General features: G+C 65.1%; 1 protein-coding gene across 7 annotated transcripts in view; it reads left to right on the forward strand.

The window, feature by feature from the left end:
- Window positions 1-595: 595 nt before the first annotated feature.
- The window catches only part of CELF5 (CUGBP Elav-like family member 5), a gene marked incomplete at both ends in the record, with an annotated part of 30,395 nt that continues 6,629 nt past the window's right edge, over window positions 596-24,361 (forward strand). For 4 of the 7 annotated variants that reach the window (XM_081286485.1, XM_081286483.1, XM_081286484.1 and 1 more), the window contains 8 exons: window positions 596-854; window positions 11,335-11,417; window positions 18,433-18,484; window positions 20,069-20,197; window positions 21,057-21,136; window positions 22,866-23,012; window positions 23,654-23,795; window positions 23,880-24,026. In XM_081286485.1, the coding sequence (XP_081142611.1) occupies window positions 596-854; window positions 11,335-11,417; window positions 18,433-18,484; window positions 20,069-20,197; window positions 21,057-21,136; window positions 22,866-23,012; window positions 23,654-23,795; window positions 23,880-24,026 (1,039 nt within the window). The remainder of the gene's footprint in view (window positions 855-11,334; window positions 11,418-18,432; window positions 18,485-20,068; window positions 20,198-21,056; window positions 21,137-22,865; window positions 23,013-23,653; window positions 23,796-23,879; window positions 24,027-24,361) is intronic. The other 3 variants (XM_081286487.1, XM_081286488.1, XM_081286489.1) reach the window with 3 other exon arrangements.

A 24,361-nucleotide genomic window follows, 5' to 3' on the forward strand; every position in this document is an offset into this window, starting at 1 on the left:
TGGTTGCAGTTGCTATAAATACAATTATTGCTATTTTTGTTGAACAAGTCAGAAACCTGGGAGCGCTGAGCGCCGTGCCCGGCCACAGCAGAGTGGACGGCGTCCTCGTTGCGGGTCTCCTGTCGTTGGCTCCGAAGGGGCGCAGGCCCAGGGCGCCGGAGCAGCCGGGGGTGGCGGGGTGGCTCCGGCCGGGCTCCCTGTGGCTGCGGGGGCCGGGCCCTGCTCCTGGCTGCCGCCCAGGACCCCTGGGGAGGGCGCCCCTCGCCAGGACTCTGCAGGCGAGCGAGCGCGCACCGCCGCCGCCTGCGTCCGGTTCTTGTGGAGGCCGCGCTGTGAGCGCTCCCCTTGCCCCGGGAAAGCGGCCAGCCTCTGGCCCCCGCCGCCCCAGCCCCCGGGGCCTGTTCCCCACGTGCCACCGGCCTCGGCTCCCCGCTCCCGGCCTCGGTCTCCCCGCCGGCGCGGCGCGGGCTGCAGTGCGCGCGATGGCCGCGCGGGGCCGCTGCGGCGCCGCCTTTGTGGTCCAGCGGCGGCGGGCGGGGCGGCGGCGGGCGGAGCGCGTCCCCAGCCGAGTCGCCGCCGCCGGCCCGCGCCCGCCATGGCCCGCCTGACCGAGAGCGAGGCGCGCCGGCAGCAGCAGCAGCTCCTGCAGCCGCGGCCCTCGCCCGTGGGCGGCAGCGGGCCCGAGCCCCCCGGGGCGCAGCCCGACGGCATGAAGGACCTGGACGCCATCAAGCTGTTCGTGGGCCAGATCCCGCGCAACCTGGACGAGAAGGACCTCAAGCCGCTCTTCGAGCAGTTCGGCCGCATCTACGAGCTCACGGTGCTCAAGGACCCCTACACGGGCATGCACAAAGGTGGGCGCGCCCCCGCCCGCGCCCCGCTCCGCCCCACCTCGGCCCCGGCGCCCAGCCCCTGCCGCCCCCTCCCTCCGCCGCCTCTGCCTGGCGTCCGCTCCGCTCCCCTCCGCCCACCGCCTCCCCCGGGGCCGCTGACAGAGCCAGCTGCCCCCTCCCCTCCGCCCCCTCCCCGCCTCCCACCTTCCTGCCGCTCCGCTGCCTCTGCCTCCCCTCCCGTCCCCGGCAGCAGCCTCTCCTCGGTCCCGTCCGGCCCGGCTCCCTGGACCCCCACCCTCCCCGCCCTCCCGCCCTCGCCCGCTCCGGAGCCGCCTGGACGCCCACCCTCCGCCCCGCGCTCATTCCCGGCCCAGGCCCCGTCGGGGAAGTTCGCACCTCGGACTCGAGCGCTGGGGTGGTTTGCACAAAGCCGGGCGGCGGGCAGGTCGGCCGCCGTGGGGACGCGGATGCCCAGGACCCCGGGCTGAGCCCGATCGGTAACTACAAAGAGGGCGGGCGGGCGGGGGCCGGGGAGCGCCGCCTCCCCCGGCTGCAGACGCCCACGTCCTCCGCCTCCGTGGCCGGCGCCCCCTCCGCCGTGTCCCGGCCCTCCCCCTCCCTGCGTCCACCTTTGGCTCAAGTTAAACCTGGCCGGGCCTGTGGGGTCCCAGGCCAAGACAATGAACCCCAACTGTTGGACTGGGCAGAGCCCCAATCCTGGGGTGGACAGGAGGAGGGAGGCGTGGGCGGCCTGGAGGCAGGTGGGGGGGAGGTGGCCTGCGCCCTCCCTTGCTTCTCTGTCTCCTGGCATCTGGGGGGGCGGGGTGCCCAGCGGTCCCCGCCCCAGCCCTTGGCTCCGATTGTGGGTCCAGTGTCCTAATGTGGGTGTTTGACAAGCTTTCTGTCACATGCTGGGGACTCAGTGGGGACTGCCAAAGCTCTATACTGGACACATCTGGGTCCCTATCCTCCAGCAAGACCCTGGGGGGCCGTAGAGATGGACGAGGGCCGTGACCTATTTCAGACCCAGTGCCGGTCTGCCCCAGCTGCTCCAACCCCAAGCAGGAATGCGTGGTCCGGAGGGGCATTGAGGGACAGGTTCAGGCCACAGGCGGGATGGACCCCAGGCTTGTCACCGCAGCCAGATGCCCACCTGGTATTGGGGGGAGGGAAGAACCCCTTCAACCCATCTCTTCAGAACCAACTACCCCCCCTCCAAACGGGGAACTGAGAAATCTAATGCCTTGGTGTGGCCCAGGAGGGCAGAGGGTGCAGGGGGGGGGCATCATTAGGCTCCGGGTCCCTGGCTGACTGGACCCCCACCTGGCCATTTCTAGGAGGATCCTGTTGGGAGGGGGCCATCCACGTGGCCCCCAAACCTTGCCTTGAAGGGCTGCTGGGGGTCTGGGCAGGGAGACAGGTGGGGGCTGGGGGCTCCCGTGGCCCCTCCCTCTTTTTCTAATTTTTGAATTGCCTGGAAGCTGGCACACAGCAGAGGAGCGTCCAGGGGGGCCGCCTGACCTCAGCCATCCAGCAGGTGGTGGAGGCGGGGGCCATGAATGTGCAGTTATTTTTTTCTGGCTGGAGAATGTTGGGGTAACGGCACCCAGGGGTCTTTGGACTCATGGGCTTTCTGGGAAGGTGGAAATTGAGCACACGATGTCCCTGACAGGTGGCCCTCACCTTCCACGTCTTAGGGATCCTGAGTCAGCGACCTGGATACCAGGCTGGGAGAGACAGGGAGGGGCTTCACTTCCTATCAGAAACGGGCCCAGCCCCAGTGCCCTCTGGGACAGGGGGTCCCCTCCTGTGCAGGGCCTGGCTGCTTGGTGGGAGAGAGTTGGAGAGCAAGAATGTGGGGTGCTGGGAGCCAGAATCTGCAATCTGGTCCTGCCTTTGGGTTCAGCTGTGTGACTTCTGGCCCGGAGCTGGCCCTCTCTGGGGCCCTGCCAAAGCAGGCTGGAATGATGAATGAGAAGCCAGGGTGCTTGGGAGGAGAAGTCTGGGCACCTCCTGCCAAACGCTTATCTTATTTGGCTTCATTTCTGGGGAGCCAACAGGCTGCAGCACCCTGTCACCATGGGCAGGCTCCGAGCAGCGGCAGTGGGGTGGACCCAGGCTGGAGGGACCCCTTCCAATGCAGCCAGTCTTCCCGGGGGCGGGGTCCCTGGCTGCTGGGGGCCCTGTGAGGCTGCACTGGGCAGCTGTGACGGTCACAGAGGATGTACCCCTCGTGTGTCACACCTCAGCTGTGTCCAGGGGTCACTGGGCGTCTCACTTGGCACCACTGTCCAGTTTTTGATCTCCCCCCTCCGGCCCTTTAATCCCCGCTGAAGGCTGGTCACTGCACTGAGAGGGGCTTCCTGAACACACACACGGGGTAGCCGAGGGGCAGAGGCCTACTCTGGTGCCCAGGCCAGCCAGAGCTGGGCCCTGTCCCCCTGTCCCCCTGTCCCCCTGCCCCCGCCCAGGCCAGGGGAGCCGAGGTTCATCCGTGTGGCACAGGGGAGCAGGTCATCCCCAAGCCAAGGGGTGGCCTCTAGGGTAGCCAGGAGAGGGCAGGACCGTGGTGCCAGATGACCACTGTCAAGGGTGGGGGGTGCTGGCGCTGAGGCTACAGGAAGGTGGGAGGTCAGGCGGCCTGCCTGGGGTTCTGGGCAGAAAGCGGGGTGCTGGGCCCCGGCCTGGAGAAGCAGGCATGGAGCCTGGGAGGAGCAAGACCTAGGAGAGGCCGGGGTCAGGGGAAGGAGCGGGCAGGAGGCCAGGGCCTGGCCCCAGATCAGGGACTCCCGGCCCACCAGGCCAGGCACTGGGGCTCGGGGGCTGCGATGGGTTCCGACGGTCCGCGGCCCTGCGCCTGCCCTGCCCGGGAAGGCGCCCGATATAGCGCGGCTCTGCGCAGCCCCCATTTAAGGCACCGCTCTGCATTTGCATGTTAATGACAATATTTGTCTTAAAGCGGAGGTGGCGGGCCGCGCGGGCGGCGCGTGGTTGCCATGGGAGCACCAGCTGCCGGGGAGGGGGCTGGAGCCGCCGCTGGGGCGAGATCCCGCGTGACGCCAGCCCAGCCCCAGGGAGGCGTGGGGCAGGGGCGCGGGCAGGGGAGCCGGTGCCTGGTGCCCCTCGGTAGCTGGGTTGGGTCGGCGGGGCCTGGGGCGGCCGCCAGGGTTGGGGCTTTGTGGAAGGGACCCTCCCTGGAGGTGGCTTCCAGCCAGGCACACCCAGTGCCCGCGAACCCTCGTGTCTGTGACAGTGACATCTCCCCACACCCCGCTTTCGGCAGAAAACATTCCCTGAGCCCGAGCTGTGCCCCTCACTGAGGTGGAGCTGGCCTGGGCTGGACGTCACCGCCTCCACCTCTGCCTCGGCCCGCCGCCCTCCAGACTCGGGGACACAGGGATGGGCAGAAACAGAGAGCTGTCCTGCCATGTCCCAGGCTGCTGGATGTGACCTGTCGCTGGCTGGCAGTGAGGCCCCAGGCCCTGCTCCTGAGGCATGAGGCCAGGCGGCTTCCTGGGGGCGTGGGCCCTGGGGGAGCTGCAGTCTGGCTGCTCTGCATCTTCTTGGCTGTGTGTTCCTTGGAGGTGTCTTGGTGTCTCTGAGCCGCGGTGGGCCTCCCAGCTCAGGGAAGCCCCGGGCTGAGGACTGGTTTCCCTTCAGCTCCGGGCACATGGTCAGCGCTTGGCCGCGGGGCACTGGACTTGCTTGGTGAGGCCGAGACCCGAGGGCGAGGAGGAGGGCGGATGGGAGAGCTGCCCTCGCAGAGGGGACGGCAGCGGGGAGCCTCGAGGAGACCCCTGGACGTCTGGGGGGTCGCCGCGTTGGCCCTGTAGGAAGGGAGCCCGCCCTGGGGCGCCGTCCTACGCGGGGGAGCCCCGTGGGGTCCGTTCACCCTCCCCTCAGTCATCCCCTCAGCAGGCACCTCCCCAGAGCTCCTGGGGCCTTGCCGTGGACAGCCCGGACCTGAGGTCAGAGCCCCACACGGCGCCTCCAGCCACCGTGGTCAGGGTGGGCTTGGAGAGGGGCCTGGGGCGGAGGACCTGGGTAAGGAGGCAGCCCTGCCTGGGGACCTGGCTGCGTCACACTGGGGCTTTGCAGGATGGTGGGGTTTTCGGGGTGGAGAAAGCACAGACGGACACTGTGTTCTGTTAGGGCCCTGCTGAGCCAGTGAGGTGGACGTCTCTGACCGGCGGGTGTGCAGAGGGCCGTGGGCTTGCCAAGGCCTGGACCTCCGAAGGGGTGCTACTGAGTGGAGGGGGAATCAGGCCGGCCTGAGGGGCACTCTGAAGCTGGACTGAGCCTGCAGTCTTCCCGGAGGGCACTGGGGAGCCATGGAGGAGTTCAGAGCAGGGGAGAACTCAGACCTGCATGTCCAGATCACTGCCATCGCCACTGCCCCCTCCCAGCCCCCCAGCCCCCCAGCCCCCCAGCCCCCCAGCCTTGTTCCAGATCTGCTTAAATCCCGGACCCTGGATGGACAAAAGTGGGGCTCCTGTTGGGGTGGGCCAGGGTGGGGCAGGTGACGGGTGGCAGGGGTTCCCACGGAACCAGCTGCCCGCCGCGCCGGCACTGTGGAGGGGCTGAAGGGAGAGAGACGTCTGTGGCTGTGAAAGCAGAGACGGGTCACAGCCCCTCGGGGAAGCTGGCCGTCCTTGACTTCAGGTCACTGGGGCTCGAGGGAGGGGCAGCGAGGTTGGGAAGGCCCTGACCAGCGGTAGTCCAGCTGGTCTGGGGCCACTGTCCTGAAGTGGACAGGCGGGCGGCAGACAGACGGGGCACAGACAGAAGCCAACAGGCAGATGTGCCGCGGCGGGCGGAGGGTCAGGACTTGAGGGATGGGAGGGGAGCGGTGGAGGGAAGCCCGGAGTGGGTGGACGGGCATGATGGAGGGTAGGGGTGGACAGAAAGATGGTAGGAAGGAGGATAGGTGGAGCTGGGGGCGGGGGCCGCGCTGGGGGCCAGGTGGCTCGGGAGGCTGAGGCAGGAGGATGGCGAGTTCACAGCCAGCCTCGGCAATGTAGTGAGGCCTGAGCACCTCAGCCAGACCCCGGCTCTAAAAAATGCAAAAAGGGGCTCGGGGTGTGGCTCAGTGGTCCAGGGCCCTTGGGTTCAGTCCCCGGCACAGAAAGAAAGAAAGAAATATGGACAGGTGGAGAAATGGGTGGACAGATGGACAGGTGGAGGAATGGATGGATGGATGGATGGGTGGACGGATGGATAGATAGGTGGATGGATGGATGGATGGATGGACAGGTGGATGGATGGATGGACAGGTGGATGGATGGATGGACAGGTGGATGGATGGATGATGGATGGGTGGATGGATGGACAGGTGGATGGATGGATGGACAGGTGGATGGATGGATGATGGATGGGTGGATGGAAAGATGGATGGACAGGTAGATGGATGGATGATGGATGGGTGGATGGTGGATGATGGATGGGTGGATGGATGGACAGGTGGATGGATGGATGGATGGACAGGTGGATGGATGGATGATGGATGGGTGGATGGATGGGTGGATGGATGGATGGATGGAAAGATGGATGGACAGGTGGATGGATGGATGGAAAGATGGATGGATGGATGGACAGGTGGATGGATGGATGGACAGGTGGATGGATGGATGGACAGGTGGATGGATGGATGGAAAGATGGATGGATGGATAGATGATAGGTGGATGGATGGATGGATGGTGGATAGAAAGATGGATGGATGGACAGGTGGATGGATGGATGGACAGGTGGATAGATGATAGGTGGATGGATGGATGGACAGGTGGATGGATGGATGGATGGTGGATAGAAAGATGGATGGATGGACAGGTGGATGGATGGATGGACAGGTGGATAGATGATAGGTGGATGGATGGATGGATGGTGGATAGAAAGATGGATGGATGATGAATTGGATGGAAATTTGAATAGAAATATGGCTAGATGAAGAAATGGGTGGAAGGACAGATGGACAGATAAGTGGAAAATGAATGAAAGGTGGAAGGATGTGGAGTGGATGAGTGGGGGAAGAGATGGAGAGGTGGGTGGGGGGTGGATGGGAGAGGGGTGGGTGGGTAGAGAGGAGCGTAACTGGGTGCAGAGTGGAGGACGGATGGAGGGAGTTTCTATTGCTAGAGAGGGCAGGCGGGGAGGGGACGGGGCAGGCGGGGAGGGGACGGGGCAGGCGGGGAGGGGACGGGGCAGGCGGGGAGGGGACGGGGCAGGCTGGGTGGCTCCTGGGGGCTGCGGGGGAGGTGGGGCCTGGAGGCTGGGGGCTCACGGGCGCCCTCTGCTGGTGTGCAGGGTGGAGCCCAGGGCCAGGCCAGAGGGACGGTGCTGCCCAGGCGCAGGCTGCTCCTGAGCCTGCTCTGTGCGCTGCGCCCCGGAGACACCAGTGGCCAGGACAGGCGCATCCAGATCCTGCAGGGCTCAGCGTCCAGCGGGTCGTGAAATGCACACTCAGATGGTGACCAGAGCTGTGCTGGGGATGCAGGTGCCAGCAGAGCCATTTGTGCCTGTGCAGTGTGTGGGCTGGTGACACCGAGGGCCAGTCCTCTGGGACTGGAGAAGTGGGGTGGGGACAGGGGAAGGCAGTGCAGGTCATGGCTCAAAGAGGTCCTGGGAGCGGACAGGTCAGGGGACAGCCTGGACACTGTCAGCATCTGACCAGGGTCAGACCCCAGAGCTACCGAGGCCCCAAGGAGTGACAGAGTCTGACTTACACGCGAAATAAAGACGGGAGTAACCAAAGGGAAACCATTTTGTTTAAAGACTTGGTGTGTGTGTGTGTGTGTGTGTTTAGGCCATGAGATTGGAGGAGCAGGGGAGCAGGCTTTAGTGACCTGGGTTGTCCCAGATGGTCTGGGGTTTCCTGAAACGCAGACACTCATCATCGGCTCATCTTGTGCCTAGCTTGGATTCAAGTCCAGAGATGGCTTCTGACTTGCTGTGTGGCCTCCAGGAGGCTGGTCTGCCTCTCTGAGCTTTGGGCCACACATCTGTAGCATGAGGACAGGAAGAGCTGACAGTGAGAGGATCCGGGGAGGTGTGGGGAGTGTCTGCCCAGGGCGGGGCCACCTCCTGTCACCCAGCACACGGGGCTGGCTGCCTGTCTTAGGGGGCACTTCCCTGGGGTCCCCAAGCTCTCGGGTCCACCTCGGCTGGCAGGGGCTCAGGCTGGGCCCACGCAGCCGAACAGACCCCGCAGCTGGAGTGGGGTCCTGGAACCTTAAGGTCCCCTCAGGGAAGGGGACCGCCACCCTCCGTCACGTCCTGGGAACACTCGGGGAAGATGCGGACTCCAGCCAGATGCCCAGCGGTCAGCACAGAGCCCACGGAGCTAGCTGCCTGGGTTTAATCCCGGATGTCCCCCTTACCCCCCGTGTGACCCCAGGCAGGGGTGTCCCCTGTGTCCCTGGCCGGCCTCTGTGAAGGGGACGGTACTCGCAGCTGCTCTCTGAGCGGCGGGGTGAGCGGGCCCTGAGCCTCAGCCCTTGGTGGTGTCGGTGGGGGTGGCTGGGGCCGCGCTCCCTCGCAGGACGGGTGGTGTCCCCGGCACGGGCAGGGAATAAGGACTCGTCCACCTCTGTGTCGACCTCCCGGGCTGCTGGCCGCGCACTGGGGGCGTGAACGCCAGGGCCATCCCGTCCAGTGCTGCATGCCGGAGCCAGGCACCACGTGTGGGCAGAGCTGGCCCCTCCTGGGCCCTGGGGAGTCCATCCTGCCCGCCCCTGGTGGCCGCTGAGTCCCTCCGGTGCCCCCTGTGGCCGTGCGTCACCCCCTCCGCCGGGCCGCGCCCCGGGGAGCTGCCCTGGGTGTCTTCGTGGAGAAACCAGTCACAGGGCCCCTCTCGTGACCTCATTCCAGCCGGTGACGTGGGCCACACCCTCGTCCCTAATGAGGTCACGCCGCAGGCTCAGGAGCTGGGACTTCAGCGTATGAATCGGAGGGTAGGACACAGGGGGCCCAGACGAGAGCCAGGGCATTGTGGGGAGCGTCACACAGGTCCACTCGGGGGACACGGAGAGCCCCCAGGCCCAGGGGAGCTGGGGCCGCCTGGCCGCCGGGCACTTCAGCACCGTGGACAGCGGCGCGGCGGCTGGTGGCTTCTCTGGGCCCCTCCCTGGGCCGAGCTGCTGCCTGAACCACCCCGGCCACCACCCGCCAAGTCCCGCAGACAGGACTTCACAGGCAAAGAAGGTCGTGAGGGGCCTCTGTGCCCGCAGCCCAGTGTCTGGCGCTCACGCCTGATGTCTCTCAGGCCGGGGCTGGCCATCTTACCTGAGTCCCTCCCTGGAGGACGTGGGGACTGTCAAAAGGAGGCCGCAAAGGCCACTACAGGGCAGCAGACGGTCACCTGCCTGTGCCCAGAAAAGAGCACGAGGAATCTCTGAAGGGCTCCTAAAAGCCCCGAGGTGCCCACTTTGCTCCTGTGACCACAGGATGGGCGCCACTCCCGGCCGACACAGGGGACGGAGTGCCAGGCCCTGTGGTGGGCACGTGGCAGTGCCATCGGTTTGCACACTGTGGGGAGGACTCGGTGGACCCCGCCTACTCTGGCAGCTGCCCCGTCCCAGGCCCCGAGTGCACGGAAACCCGGGGGGCCTGGTGTGGCCGCCCCGCCCGTGACGCCCCAGCACAGAGCCCGGCGCCCACCGGCAGGAGGATGGGTGTCCACTGGTGGTGTCCCGGGCACCCCGCCTGTGCCCACGGACGCAGCCCAGGCGCACACGGGCCAGCTCCGCTAGAGCGCAGGTCCCAGCCAGGGGCACTCATGCCGGGGCTCTCCCTGGGGCTGGGGCTGGGGACACCAGGGCTTGGAGGCTCCCTCTCCACCTGGGAGACGACTCGTGGCTTCAGGATCGTGTCACCGGTGTCCCTCGCCGCCTCCCTTGGGGTATGTTTGAAATACACACCAAGAACGATGTTTCTGGTGGCAAGACAGACACAACGTAAAGCTCACCCTGTCACCGCTTTCAGTCCCCAGCAGTGGCTCGAAGCCGTGCCGTGGGTGCAGCGTCCCCACCGTCCATCTCCCTGTCCCCATAACATTAGCCCAGTCCCCCGCCAGCAGGGCACCCGCCAGGCTACTTCCCGTCTCTGTGGACTTGGTCAGCTCCGGGACCCGACCTCAGGGGATTGGCAGCTTTGTCCTCTGCCCGCCTTCTTCACTAGCAGGACATTCTCAAGGCCCGAGGTGTTGGGTGGGTCGGACCTTCACTCCTTTTCAATGCTGAGTAATATTCCACCAGGTGAGGACACCACAGTGTCTTGTACTCACCAGTCCCTTGGGTCACGCCCCCTTTAGGCCTCAGGGAACCATTCGGCTGTGTTCGTGGGTGCCCGAGGATCGGTTCGTGGGGAATGCCCCCGAGTGGGATGCTGGGTCATGTGGTCAAGCTACACTTTGTTTCTGAGGAACTGTCTGCCAGACTGATTTCCAGAGCGGCTGTGACCCGACACCCGGCTCTAACGGTTTCTAACTGTTAGAGACCATTTTCAGCTCTGCCTGGCGGGCCCCGTCCCTGCCGGAGACTCGTCACACCCGGGGCGGGGACGCCCCTGTCCCGCCCACTGGGTTGGACGCACGGGGTGGTGGACACGGCTCACCACGCTCCTGTGGGGCTGAGGTGGACCCCGCGGAGCGCTCCTGGGCGATCGTGGGGCGGAGGCAGAGACCCGGGTCCACGTTCCGGAGCCGCCGCCAGGGCCTCGCGTCACAGGCAGCGGCCGAGGGGCGCCAGGTGGAGAGGCCTCCTGGGAGCGGCCCCCGGCTCCAGGCCGGCGTGTCCAGAGGCCGCGAGCTGCGCGGTGCTCCCTGGCCTCTCGGTTTGCCTGGCTCCTCTGCCTGCACACCTCCCGTCGCGCCCGGGGGCGCCAGCCTCAGCCTGGGTCCCTCTCCTGCCTGGCCCTGCCCTTTACCACCGTGCCACGCCCTCCAGCTGCGTGCCCCTTGGTGGCCTGTCCTGTGGCCCCGCCATCTTCTCGCGGTCTGGCCGGGCGATGGCCCTCCCTCCCCACGCCAGCCCTGCTCACCCGCAGCCGGGCCTCCTCCCTCGCGCCCCGTAGCACCCTGGAGGGGGCTGGCCGTGGGCGAGCCCGGCTGCCCTCCATCGTGCCTGGCCGAGGCGCAGCTCAGCGGTGCTCAGTGCCCGCCCCGGGCAGCCGCACCGGTCATCTCCAGAACCTTCCCTGCGCCCAATGGCAGCTCTGTCTCATCGAGCTCAAGCTGCCCATGCCCTCCCAGCCCCTGGCCCCCACCGTCCACTTTCTGTGTCTGTGGGTGTGACAACTCCAGGGACCTCCTGTGACGGACCCTGCAGTGAGTGTCCCTTGTGTCTGGATCATGTCACTGACAACTTGTGCAGCATGTCAGAGCTTTGCTCCTGTTCCTGGCTGAGTAGTGTTCCAGCATGTGTCCATCCATCTGCTGGTGGACGTGGGACTGCATCCTCCACTGGGAGCGTGGGCTCTTCTCCTAACATCCCTGTTCCTCTCCCCCAGGCTGTGCCTTCCTCACCTACTGTGCCAGGGACTCCGCCATCAAAGCTCAGACTGCCCTACACGAGCAGAAGACCTTGCCCGGGGTGAGTCTCTGTGCTGTCTGGCGAGGTGGGTGGGGACTTGCTCTCAGCCTTGGGGTTCAGGCCCTTCCCAGATGAGCTGTGAAGCCCATGGCCTCTGACCCAGACAGACAGCTAAGAGCAGAGGGCAGAAGGCACCACCAGGTGGCATTGGCCGGGGCCTCCTGCAGCTGTGCTGTGTATTACGAGGCATGTGTGGTTGGCTAGGTTGTTTACTGCACAAGTGCCTGGCCCTACATGCAAGTGTCACTGGCCTCAGAGATGAGGAAGCTCGGCAGGCGGAGGCCCCGGGCAGGACCCAGCCTGGTGTGCTGGAGGCCCAGGGAGGAGCCCTGCAGCTGCAGCAGAGGAGGTGACGGAGGCCGGGTGGGGACGGGCAGGTGGCACAGCCCCGTGGGGCATGAGGAGCCCAGATCCTGCGGCTTTTCCCATAGAAAGGAAACAGGGCCACGGGTCCTTGTGGAGCGAAGGCAGCCACAGCCCTGGGTGTGGGGACTGCTGTGTCCCTGGTGACCAGGAGGCTGGCCTGGACACTGTCCCTGGTGAGTCCTCCTGTTCTTACTGGGTGCCAGCAAGGAAGGTCCCCCTGAGCCAAGTCCCTGGGCCCAGGGAGCCTCAGGGAGCCTGCAGGCCTCAGCTCGGGGGCTCTGGGGCTCCCCGTCCCTCCGGGGCTCCGGGGGACCCTGCCTGACAGTGGAGAGCGGGGGTGCGCCTCGGGCTGAAGGCGTGGCTGGCGTTGGACTCAATTTCAACAGGTCAGAAGGTGTGGGGTGGCCTCAGCTCGTTTGAAAGAAGGAAAAGCCCCCTTTGGGGTGGCTGCGGTTCAGGTGACGGGCACTCCGGTTGCCACTTTGGTGATGTTCTCTTGTTCTCCAACCTGTCCTTGCTGTGTGACAGCGAGCCAGAAACTTAATCTCTCTGTTCTTTGGGACTGGAAGAGGGCAACATGTCAGTGGGGGGAGGAAATTGTAGAGGAGGTGGTCATGGAGGGCTTCACTGAGGAGGTGACATTTGGGAAGAAACATGATGTTGGTTTTTTTTTTGTTTTGTTTTGTTTTGTAACTATAATGAAATACCAGAGGCAGGCTGGTCCCTAAAGAAAAAAAAAGGTTTATAAATAAAGCTCACCGTTCTGGAGGTCAAGGGCCTGTCATTGACATTGGCTCAGATCCGGTGAGGATGCCGTGATGGATGGTGTCACGAGGCCGGAGGTGGGAGAGGAAGAGTCGTGTGATGAGCCAGGAAGCCAGAGGGAGGGGAGGAGGGAGGGCGTCCAGCTGGCCTCCCAGGAGAGCCCAGTCCACACCTCAGGGACACGCCCCCAGGGACCTAAGCGGCTCCTCCAGGCCCATCTCTCCAAGACCCCCAACACTGGGGACCAAGCCCCCAACACGTGACCTGGGGACAGGCCACCTCCCAACCCTGCAGGTGACAAGAAAGGGCTCTGGGCAGACGGACAGCACGGGCAAGAGTGACCTCGAATCTGTGCAACGAAAGCCCCAAATTCACTCTCCTCCTTCTTGACCCTCTGCCAGCACCGCCCAGCCCAGCCGGATTCCGGAGGCCAGCCCAGAGGCCGGGGGTGACCGACCGCCAAGGGCTGCTCTGCCGCTGGGTCACAGGCCACCCGTGAATTCGCGGTTCCAAGCAGGAGCTCTGGGCCGAGCCTGGGAGTGGGATCGCTGCGTGGTCCTGACCGGGAGCTGGCCTGGGCTGTGGCAGGACTTTGATTTGGTGGGGAATCTGCTTCCAAGCTGGCCCCTCGGGCGGCCAGGGGTCGAAGCCTCAGGTCCCTGTCGCCGGCGGCTGGCCTCCCCAGAGCTCGGGGCCACGTGTGACAAGGAGGGAGCCGCCCTTGGCGCCTGAGCCTCACAGTGGCCTCTCATTCTCCCCGCGCTGTCACTGGACAGTGCAGACTGAGAGAAGGACAGAGGGACTCACCAGTGGGCATCAGGTCCGTCCAGGGTCAGGTGCCAGCGAGCCACAGGGCAGGGGCGGACCCTGGGTTGACGCAGACCCGCTGCTGGTGGTCGCCGGGGCCAGGGCCGGTTGCGCTAAGGTGGCCTCCTGCTCGTGTGGCACCGCCCACCCGTCCTCCACGCTCCGCCCACCCGTCCTCCACGCTCCGCCCACCCGTCCTCCACGCTCCACCCACCCGTCCTCCACGCTCCACCCACCCGTCCTCCACCCGACCCCCGCCCACCCGACCCCGCCCACCCCCGCCCACCTTCCATCTACCCGCCCACCATCCCTCCCTCCCTCCCCGCACCGGCCGCCCGTCCTCCCACGTCCACTCCTTTGACGGTCTCCCTGGGCACCTGCTCCTTGCCGGGCACTCTGCTGAGCTTCCCTGGGACCTGTCCCCTTCCAGGTGGCCCCCCTGTCTGCAGGTGCCCACACGTGGCCCGGGACGCCCTCTGAAGCAGCTCCTCTCTCAGGCCCTGGCGCCACCTCCCCTCCCCGTCCCCAGAGCCCTGGTCCCCACATTCTGCTCTCAGAGTGTCTCCCTCTGTGTCACCTCGTCCCTGACGCTGCTGACACCTTGAGCTTGACTCTGGGCCCCAGGACGAGTGTCTCTGCCGCTCGGTGTCCTCGTCCCCTGACCATCTGGACAGACTTGGAGGCTGGGGGCAGAAGCAGGACCTTGTCCCCAGGGATCCCCACCCCCTCACACTGACCCCTCAGTCCAGGGCTCCGGGGACGGCTGTCCCACCTGCACTCCCTCCAGCCTGCCCTCGGGGGCCGGGTGTCTGTGTCCGGCTCGTGTGTCCCCGGCTGGCCTTTCCTCAGCTCTGGTGTGACGTAGGGCGGGGGACAGCAGCTGAGACCAGCAAGGGAGTGGCCGCGGCGCCTGCGGAGGTGGAGAGGCCCCGCGGGTCGAGCCGACTGAGGAGGGGTCTCGGTGCAGATGGGCGGTCAGGGGCCTGGCAGCAGGTGACCTCAGGGGGGATGTGCCCGAGGCTCCCGGGCCCCGGGTGGAGCAGGCCCAGTTTCCTAGGGCAGCTGTGGCCATGGCCTGTGGTCAGGCTCAGGGCAGCGGGCTCTGCCTCTCACCGCTCAGGAGCCAGGTCCAGAGTCAGGGGGTGGCAGGGCCACTCCGGGCTCCTGGGAGAGCGGCCCATGTGTGCCCTGGCCTGTGGTGGCATCCACGGCCGGCCCTTGTCACCTGCACCCTCGATCTCCCTACAGAGGTCTGGGGGTCGGGGCTCCCCACAGCTGGACGTGCGAGGCCCAGGGCTGACCCTCGGCACCACGTGAAGGAAAGAGATAAAACGAGGGTCAAAGGAAATACTGCCCAGAGCAGAGTGCCCGGAACTCAGAGGGTGACAAAGCGCCCACCTCTGTCCCCTGCAGGCCGGTCCAGCTGCCCCTGCCGGGGGCCCCGGTCTTCCAGGGACACGTCTGGACTTTCCTTGTGGCTTTTCCACGTGGCCACACTCCCTTCCCTCCTGCCAGGTGCTGCCCAGTGCTGCCTGCCCACGAGGATGGAGGCGTTTTGCTTCCTGTGGAGAGTGGGGACCACAGGTTGTCATTGTGGACTCTGTGCTGGGCTCGCAGTGGGGCCCTCAGGTGCCAGGAGGAGGAGCCGGCGTCCACCCGGGCAATAGGGAGCCACAGCAGCATTCAGAGGAGGAAGGGGCTTGGTGCGGTGCCTGGCAGAGGTGGGGTCAGCGGGAGAGGACAGTGGAGTGTGGGCGGGGCAGCCGGACGGGGTCCACCCTGCTCCCCCCCCCCACCATCTGGCTGGGGTCTTCCCTGGGCCCCAAATCTTCTAAAAGATCACGTTTCAAATAGGGTGGACTCTTGGCTCCACCCCGGGGCAGCAGAGGACCCTCCGGCAGGCCCTGCCCTCTCAGGGGCCCCGTGTCCCCACCTGTGACACTCCAGGGCAGGTGGTCGGGAGCAGAGGACTGGGTCCCACCCACCCAGTGCCTGCCCACCCATGCCAAAGCCCAGGACCCTCAGAGCCCTGCCCCGGGACCTCCCTAGGTAGATGGGGTGGGTCCTCAGAGGGCCCCGGGACACCAGCAGGACCTGGCCCCTTCTGCCCGCCTGCCCCTCTGGTCTTGGCCGTGGCGTCATGTTGGTGGGGATTGAATGGTCACTGTGGGCTCCGCCTGGGGAGACGTCTGACCGCCCCGAACTCCTACGCCTGCTTCAGAACCCCTGCACACGGCCATCTTCACGGAGCCTGGGACGACTTTTGGTCCTTGGGTCCCCTCGGCTCCAGCCTGACCTTCTCTCCTCCACCCGCCCTGACCCCCGGAGTGCCAGTGTCTGCCAGTCTCCCCTGTGGTGGATGAATGTGGGGCCCCCTGGGATCCCAGAATTTCTCCACTTGGAGGAGCCAGAAATGTTGTGGAATAAATAAAGGAGGGGAGGGTCGGGGAGGGCTGCAGGGTGGGGAGCGGCCGGTGGAGGAGGAGGGAGGGCAGGCGGCGGACACCTCGGCGGGACAGATGGAGAGAGGGAGCCGGAAGGAGGTGGGCAGAGGCAGATGGGCGGGCAGGGGCGCAGGAGGGGTGGCAGCCGGCCTGCGTGTGGTGTGCGCCTGTGCGCCCAGGGCGGCCGGGCGGGCGGCGGCACGTGGATGCCAGCCTGGCGTGGCCCTGGCCGGTGGGTAAGGTGGGTGCTGGGCTGCGGGGCGGGGACCACCCGGCCCCAGAGACCGGTGCGGTGTGGGGACCTGGAGGGAGGGCTACCCACCGGCTTCCTGGGCGAGATTAGGACCCCCTTCCCCACCACCAGGCTGCCCCAGGAGGGGGTCCTCCCAGGGGGAGGTGGAAGGTCCCCGTGTCCAGCGGCCGAACGAAGGGCACGGATGGAGGGCAGGTACCCCAGGCCCCGAGAATGGGGTGGAGATGGAGGTTGGGTGATGGGGGCGGATTCTCTCCCGCGGCCGCCCCTCCCTCCCGCGGCCCATCCATCTCTCCAAGATCATATTTAAATATCTCTTTTGTGCGAGGCAGGAGCTGGGCTCGCCCCTCAGAGGCGGTTTCCGTGGCAACAACAATTGCCAGCTTCCGTGTGGTGAATCAGCGTTGCCATGGTAACCCCATCCTCATCTGCCCAAGGTGCTGGGAGGAGGGAGGAGGTGAGGCCCGCGGAGGCGGGTGGGAGAGGAGGGGGGGCAGGAGCTGGGTCTCAGGTGCCCCCTGTCCCCCACGTCTGGCCACCCCAACCCAGAAGCTGATCGCATCTGGTTGAAATAATCTCCCCTCAACCTCCAGCTAGCAGGGTGGTACCCAGGTGCAGAGGGCCTGGGGTGAGGTGGGGCGTGGGCTGATGGAGGGGGAGGGAGAGGTGGTTGGGCCTTTCCTGGGTGGTCTGAGGTGGTGGCTGCTGGTGGCTTTGGGGCAGGGGATGGGTTGGGGACAAACAGGGGCCTCTCTGGTTCTGGGCCTCCTAAAGCCGAGTTCAAATCGAGGCGGCACTCAGGAAGGGGGAGGATATCAGAGGGGGAGGGTCTTAGCGAGACAGGAGGAGATGGGGGAGGGGAGGGGACCCCGAAAGGGGTGGGGCTCAAGAGGGAGGGAGCCAGCTGGGGGGGCCCGGAGCAGCGGGGTGCTTGACTGGGGGCCCAAGTGGGCTTGCAGCTGGGATGGAGGTGAAGGGGTCCAGAGGGGCAGAGCCGCGTGGGGGGAGGGGGCTGCACCGCGGAGCTGCAGCCCACCGGCCCTGCCCAGCTCGGCCGCTGCTCTTGATTTTGCCGTCGGGAAGGTGGGTGCACAAGGCGCCGGTCTCGGGTCGTCCTGTAGTCTCGTGTGATTGGAAAAGCTGGCCTGTGGGGCCTTCTCGGCTGGACCTCAAAAGTCCGAGGTGGAAAGAGCGGTCCAGAGACCGCAGGGCTAACGGATGTCCCTCTGGGAGGCCCTGGTCCAGCCAAGGGCACCTTCCTATGCTGGGAGACACAGGCCGTTCCCTTCTGCCCGGTTCAGTTGTGCAAGCTCCTCTGATTGCTCCACATCCTGCCCTGTGTGAACTGATGCTGGGGTCCCCAGCTGGAGGGACAGCAGGACAGACACTTCCAGCCCTGAGGCAGGGGGAGCCTGGGGCCCAGAGGTGGATGGACTGCCAGCCTGGGGGCCTGAGAGCTGGGTTTTGACGGATGAACAGGAGGACCCCAGGTCTCCACTTGAGGAGGAGAGCCCTGCCCAGGACCAGTGGACCCTTGCCTCCCTGCTTCTGCCCTCACACCTCAAATTCAGCTCGTGCCCAGGACTGAGCATGTGCGGAGGTGCCACAGTGGAGAGCAACTTCCACCGAAATGTGGCTTTCAGTACTGGGGGTTGGGGACAGGGGATTCCAGAACATGGAACCATGGGCCCAGATGACCTGCTGGTCCACTGGAGTATGACAGTCCTTCCACCCAAAGCTCATGGGACCTGCCTAAAAGTAGTTGCCTGGGTGTATCTGTTAGCTACTGCTGGGTAACACACGGTCCCAAGCATTTTGTCTAATCCCTACTCTGGCGAATGCAGTTGGGACTTGTTAGATGATTCTTCTGCTGGCCCCTCCTGTGGGTCATCAGTAGCTCACCCAAGTTTTCCCCCCTGACATCTCAGGGCTCCAAAAGGGCAAGGGACAGGCCTCTTGAGGCCCAAGCTCAGAACTTGCGCCACATTCTGTTGGTCGGATCTGTTGGTTGGACCAAGGCACACATCCAGCCAGGTCCAGATGCTGGGGCTGGGAAAAAACACCCCTCTTCTTGAAGTCAGGAACTGCAAAGTGGCATCACCTACCAGATCAGGAGGGATGCAGCCACCTTTGCAAGTAGCCTGTCGGGTTTGCAGAGGCAGAGTCTTCCTGGAGGAGGGGATGGTAGCCAGTGGATTCTGAAAGCTAAGAGTTTGCCATTCGGTCCCACTGGGGGCTTGTGTGTCATTTGGTTTGACTGGGATGTTAGGGGGCTGGGGGCTGGTGGATGCTGAAGCCAGGGAGGTGAGCACGGGTGCCCAGCAGGGCTCAGGAGTGGCCGGCTGCCCATCTTGACTTTGCCCTCCTCCTCTTTCCACAGATGGCCCGACCGATCCAGGTGAAGCCTGCAGACAGCGAAAGCCGCGGAGGTAGTTGTCATCTCTCCACGGCTGCGGGGCTGGGGTCGGCAGAGGAATGGGGAGGAGGGAAATCCCTTCCTACCTCTCACTGAAGGGGACAGTGGGTGGGGCCTGTGGATCGCAGCTGGCCTTGGCTGCCAGAGCCGCAGTGTTCACACGCCCCCTGGTGGTGGGACCGGTCCGGGAACGGGGCTCTGCCCAAGACCAGCTGCTTGCAAATACCCCACCCCTTTCAGGGTGTGCTAATGGGGGTCTTCAGAGAGGATGGGGTCCCGAGGGCTATGGGTCGGTCTCTGGGACGTGCGCGTGCGTGTCTGCAGGTATGCATGCACGTGCGTTCTTGTGTCCAGACGTGCAGACTTGCTGCGCTGCAGCTGCTACACATGAACACAGGCGTGCAAGGTGCCGGGCACCCGCCCGCTTGCATGCATGACTGTGCCTGGCCTGTGCGTGGGCATGTGTGCTCACGCCCGTGTGCTTGGCTGTTGGAGCTGGGTGTGCGGGCTGACGTGCAGGCTGGGGCCAGAGTCTGTGTGGGGCTGGACGCTGGTGTGGGCTGTACCCCTGGAGGCATGCTCAGTGGCCCGGAGCCTAGCCGTTCTTCTCCCTACCCTGGATGGAGGGAAGCTAAAGGGGAGACCAAGGGGAGGGGAAGTGCGGGGCAGGGCTGTTGGGACCTCTGTGTCTGTGTAGGAGCCTGGTTAAGCCTGTCTGGGTCGGGACCCGCTTTCACTTTCCACCCTGGCTGCCATGTGGGAAGCAGGAGAGGGGCAGGCCTGTGGGTCTGCAGGACTCCTGCGCCCCTCCGCCCCCACCTCTAAGTATCGCTGCTTCTCTGCTCTTCCTGCTTCTCTGGTTCCCTCTGCTCTCTCTCTCTTTCTCCCTAATGCTCAGCCTCTCGGCTTCTCTCTTCCTCCCACCCTTTTGAGTGACAGCTGCCCAAGAAGGGTTTCCATAGTAACCAGCTCACCATCCCTGGGAGATGAAGCTGCTACTTTCCTGATTACCAGGGAGCAGTGCCATCACAGAGGGCACAGTGTCTCAGGGGGGAGGCTGGCCCAGCCCCTGGCCCCAGACTCAGGCAGATCCAGCCAGCCCCCCACCCAGGTGCGCCAGGTGGGCTCCAGGCTTCCCTGGCACTGGGCCTGGTGCACATGACCTCTCACTGGACATCGGTTGACTCTGTCTCCCAGCCCCAGAAGGGTTGGGCAGGGGGTTCTGCTGTCACTGTTGAGAGCGGGGTCCTGACGTGTACCCAGGCTTGCAGACTTGGTACAGCAGGTGGTACCCAGCACCATGGTCCTGTGTGTGTGCTCTGGGTTGCACAGGAGGGAGACTGTCTTTGCCCGGGAGCAGCCAAACAGGGCCTGGGACGCACGCAAAGGCTGGGAGGTGGGAACACTCAGGGTACAGGGCGTATGGAGGGATCTGGGCAGGCACAGGCTGGCCGTCCTTGCCTTGAGGCTGTGTCCCCCGATCCCCTGCACGCGCAGAACAGGAGCCAGCGAACCTGGGCGAACCTTGTCCATGCGCACTGGAGGGCCAGAGAAATCACGGAGGCCCGGGACTCGGCTGAGGGGGTGTCTCCGCCCACAGGGGACCGGAAGCTGTTCGTGGGGATGCTGAACAAGCAGCAGTCGGAGGAGGACGTGCTGCGGCTGTTCCAGCCCTTCGGGGTCATTGACGAGTGCACCGTGCTCCGGGGGCCCGACGGCAGCAGCAAAGGTGTGGGGGCGGGGCCTGAAATGGGGTGGGGCTGCTCCGGGGGCGGGGCCGCGGGATGGGACCAGGTGGCCTGGGCACGTGGAGGGGAGCGGCCGGTGGGCGGGTCCAGCGGGAGGGGCTGGCTCGGCGGGACGCGGGGTGGAGCCACTTCCCCGGGGGCGGCCGCTCTGGGTCCCAAGTGCTTTTGGAACCGTCACAAAATTGTGCTGCCACCTGCCCAATTCCGGACACTTGACCACACTACCCAGAGCCGCCTGGCACTTTCTCCGCGCTGTCAGGAGGTGTCCGCGGTCTGTCTGCCCTGGGGCCTCTGTCCCTGCGGCCCTCTGGCTGGATTTGCCAGTGTCTGGTGGTCTCTGGCCTGGTGGCACACGGCCCCCTCCGCCTGCCTCTGGACATGGCCGGGTCTGTCTGCAGTCCCTGCGCTTAGCCTGACTCTACCCCAAGACTGCCCTGTCCAGTGGTGTGTCGCCTCCCTCCTGCATTCTGGGGACAGCATCTGGACCTTGTGTGGGTGCCGGGCTGTTGGCAGGCTTGGCCCTCCCTCTTCTGACAGACAGGGTTCCCCGAGGTCCCGCCATGCTCTGTTTGTGAAAACAGCTGCCAGGCCGTCTGGTTTTCTGGCTGACCAACTGAATGGGTGACAGGCCACTGGGCGTGCGGTGGCCGAGGTTGCTGGGCGACTGTCTGGCCCGGCCCTCTGGTTGCACGGCAATCTGAACAAGCAGCGGCTGTCCTCCAGCCGCGACTGCTGGGTGTCTGGCTGTGTGTCTTGGGTGGCCACCGGGACTCCCTGTGGCCACCCTCCCACCCTCTCACCCTCTGAACCCGCACCTCCCCTCCCCCTGTCTTGGAACAGGCTGTGCCTTCGTGAAATTCTCTTCTCACACAGAGGCCCAGGCGGCCATCCACGCCCTCCACGGCAGCCAGACTATGCCGGTGAGTAGGAGTGCCCTTGGCCATGGTAGGGGCATGGGCAGTGAGGGGGACAGGGACAGAATCATCATCGCAGCCAGCCAGTAGCCTCTGGCTCTTCTTCAGAGAGGGCACAGGGGGCAGAGAGCCTGCAGCCCTGGGCTGTGGGGAAGGTGCAGGCGAGTGAGTGTGTGTGTGCAAGTGTGTGTGGGAGGGTGGGCGTGCGTGTGCTACAGGTGTGCGCCGTGAGTGTGCGCATGCATGCGAGTGCTGTTGTGAAGGCATGATTAGTAGGTGTGTTGAGAGTGCAGTATGGACGCGTGTGCACTTGTACACATATGTGTGCTCATGTACGTGTGTGTATGTGAATTAGTGCACATGTGTGTTAGACCTGAGTGTGCAAATCTGCATGAGCCTGGATGACAGGGCAGTGTGTGTGTGTGCTGCAGGTTTGTGCAGCCGCTGTGCCCGTGTGTGCCAGCATGCCTGTGCACACGTTGGGTGGTGTGTGTGCACACCGAGTCTGTGCAGGCTGAGGGAGGTGGATGGTGCGCGTGGATGTGTGGGTCAGCGTGTGTGCGTCGGGGTGGGGGGCTGAGCTGGGGAACATGATGAGGACGGGGGGGATGGGCAGATGGGAGGAACAGTGGAAGATGGGGCTCGAGGTCCTGCAGTTCGGGACAGAGGAGCCCAGGCTTTCTCCTCAGGCCAGGGTTTCTGGCTGACCCTGGGTGGGTGACTGGCCACTGGCCACATCGCCATCTCTGGCTGGGCAACTGTCCGGCTGTCTGCTCACAGAGCTGCTGTCTCCCAGCCACCCTTCCCCCAGAGCCAGGGAGGCCCGGCCAGTAGCGGCTGTTCCTTTGGGTCAAACAAGGGGATGGAGGGGGTGACCGGGGGCCTGGACCCAGGTCCAGGTCGGGGAGCATAAGGCCTGAGCTGGGGCCAGGTGGACAGGAGGGCCAGTCTGGAAAGACGCTGGTGAGGGTAAGGGTCCTACTGGCCCACTGGCCCTGGTGGAGGGGAGGAGGCGCGTCTCGGGGTTCCGAGGCGGGTTGGGGCCCCAGGAGCCACCCTCTCTGCACACAGATGTCCACATCTGCCGGCCCCAGGTTCAGCAATCCTCCTCAGTTGTCCTCCAGAGCTGGGGGAAGGCTTTGTGTGCTCAGAGCTGTCCCTTGCTCAGAGCTTGCCCTGTGGGAACGAGCTCTCTGGGGGTCAGCAGGTCAGCAAGGGCAGGCCGCAGCGTGCACCTGGGGGCTGGCGGGAAGGTCTGCCTGGAGGGAAACCGGGGTCAGGGTCAGCTGCCTTTGACGGGTGGAGAGCTGGCCCTGTGCGCCTGTGGCTGTGTCCTGATGCAAAGCCCCTGCTGGCCACTGCCTGGGCTGCCCGTTGGTGTGACATCCATATCTCAGCCCAGCTGGGTGAGCTGTCCCATAGTTGCACCCCTATCCCAGCAGGTGTGTCTTCTAGCTGTGGCTCCTGGTGGTGACAGTCCCCTAGGTGGTTGTGCATGCACTGTGCCCCAGATGCAGCCCAGGGCCTGGACGTGGCACCTGTGCAGACGCCAGGCCCGGGATGCTGACAGCCACCGGGCTTCCTGTGGCCTCGGCTCCTGCAGCTGTGAGCTGCAGACATGGCTGCGGTGCTGGCATCGGCTGCCCTCACCGAGGCGCCTGGGCTGGCAGGCTTGGGGGCTCAGGTCTTGGCTACCTCCTGCCCTTCTCCCCCTGCTTGCCCCCAACCCCCCCAGGGAGCCTCCTCCAGCCTGGTGGTCAAGTTTGCGGACACCGACAAGGAGAGGACGCTGCGGCGCATGCAGCAGATGGTGGGCCAGCTGGGCATCCTGACGCCGTCCCTCACCCTGCCCTTCAGCCCCTACAGTGCCTACGCCCAGGCTGTGAGTGGCCCCAGCAGACGGGCTGTGTCCACAGCTCCCAGTGCGGCTCTCCCGTGTGCCCGGGGGTCCTGCCTCTTGGCCTTCCTCCTGTGCCTTGCTCCACCTCTCAGGCTCAGGACCTGTCCTGTGTGGCTGAGCCCCCAACTCCAAGCTGCTTCCTTCCAAGCCTAGAAGAGCCCCTACCCATGAACCGAACCCCAAGTCCAGGCTAAAACTCAAATTCTGGACCACCAGGCTCACTCACCAAATCTAGACTGAGCCCTGACCCCACCTTGACACCAAACTCAGACTGAGTCCCTAATCCAGGCTGCACCCTGGCCCTGAACTAACCCCTAATCTCAGATTAAGACCTACCGTGGGCTGAACCAAGATCCTGGCTGCCTCGAATCTAGATGAGGTCCAATTCTGGCTAAAATCCCCAATCCAGGCTAAGCCTGAGCTCTGATCTGCCTGAGCCCAGGTGCAGCTTCCGTTTCCAACTGAACCCTGAGCCATTCTGAGCCTTGATCCCTGTCTGAGCCCTGATTCCAGCCAAGACGCACGCAGCACGACACCCCCTTCTCCCGGTCGCTGGACCAGCCTCCCCTTTGAGCCTTGATCTCAAGGCAGACCGTGCCCACTGACGTCCTCTCTGTCCCCAGCTCATGCAGCAGCAGACGACTGTGCTGTCCACCTCGGGCAGCTACCTGAGCCCCGGTGTGGCCTTCTCACCCTGCCACATCCAGCAGATCGGTGCCGTCAGCCTTAATGGGCTGCCTGCCACACCCATTGCTCCTGCCTCTGGTGAGCATCTGTCAGGGGCCCAGGATGGATGGGCAGGACCCCAAGCCAGCAGCCAAGGCTCCCCTGACCTCTTCCTCTCCACAGGGCTGCACTCGCCCCCGTTGCTGGGCACGGCTGCTGTGCCCGGCCTCGTGGCTCCCATCACCAATGGCTTCGCAGGTGTTGTGCCCTTTCCTGGTGGGCACCCTGCCCTGGAGACCGTGTATGCCAATGGCCTTGTGCCCTACCCAGGTAACTCAGGGTGGTCCCCTGAAGCCTAGTGGAACAAGCATGAGTCCACACCCCCTGGAGCCCAGGGAGCAGAAGGGCGGACGAAGGAGTCCCAGCAGAGCAGATGGGAGCTGTGGTCCCAGGAAGGGAGGCCTGGCAGGTGGGAACAGAGGAAGTAGCCCAGGTGGTTCTGGGTTCACATTTCAGTTTGGTGGCCCAGGGTTGTGTGAGTCTCAGCTCATCCAGAAAATGGGGACCAGGTGTGGTGGTGCAGGCCCGTGATCCCAGTAGCTTCGGAGGCTGAGGCAGGAGGATTGCAAGTTCAAGGCCCATCTCTGCAACTTAGTGAGACCCTG

The sequence above is a fragment of the Spermophilus citellus genome (genome assembly GCF_964194105.1).
Source record: "Spermophilus citellus genome assembly, chromosome: 3".
In the NCBI taxonomy this organism is placed as follows: Eukaryota; Metazoa; Chordata; class Mammalia; order Rodentia; family Sciuridae; genus Spermophilus; species Spermophilus citellus.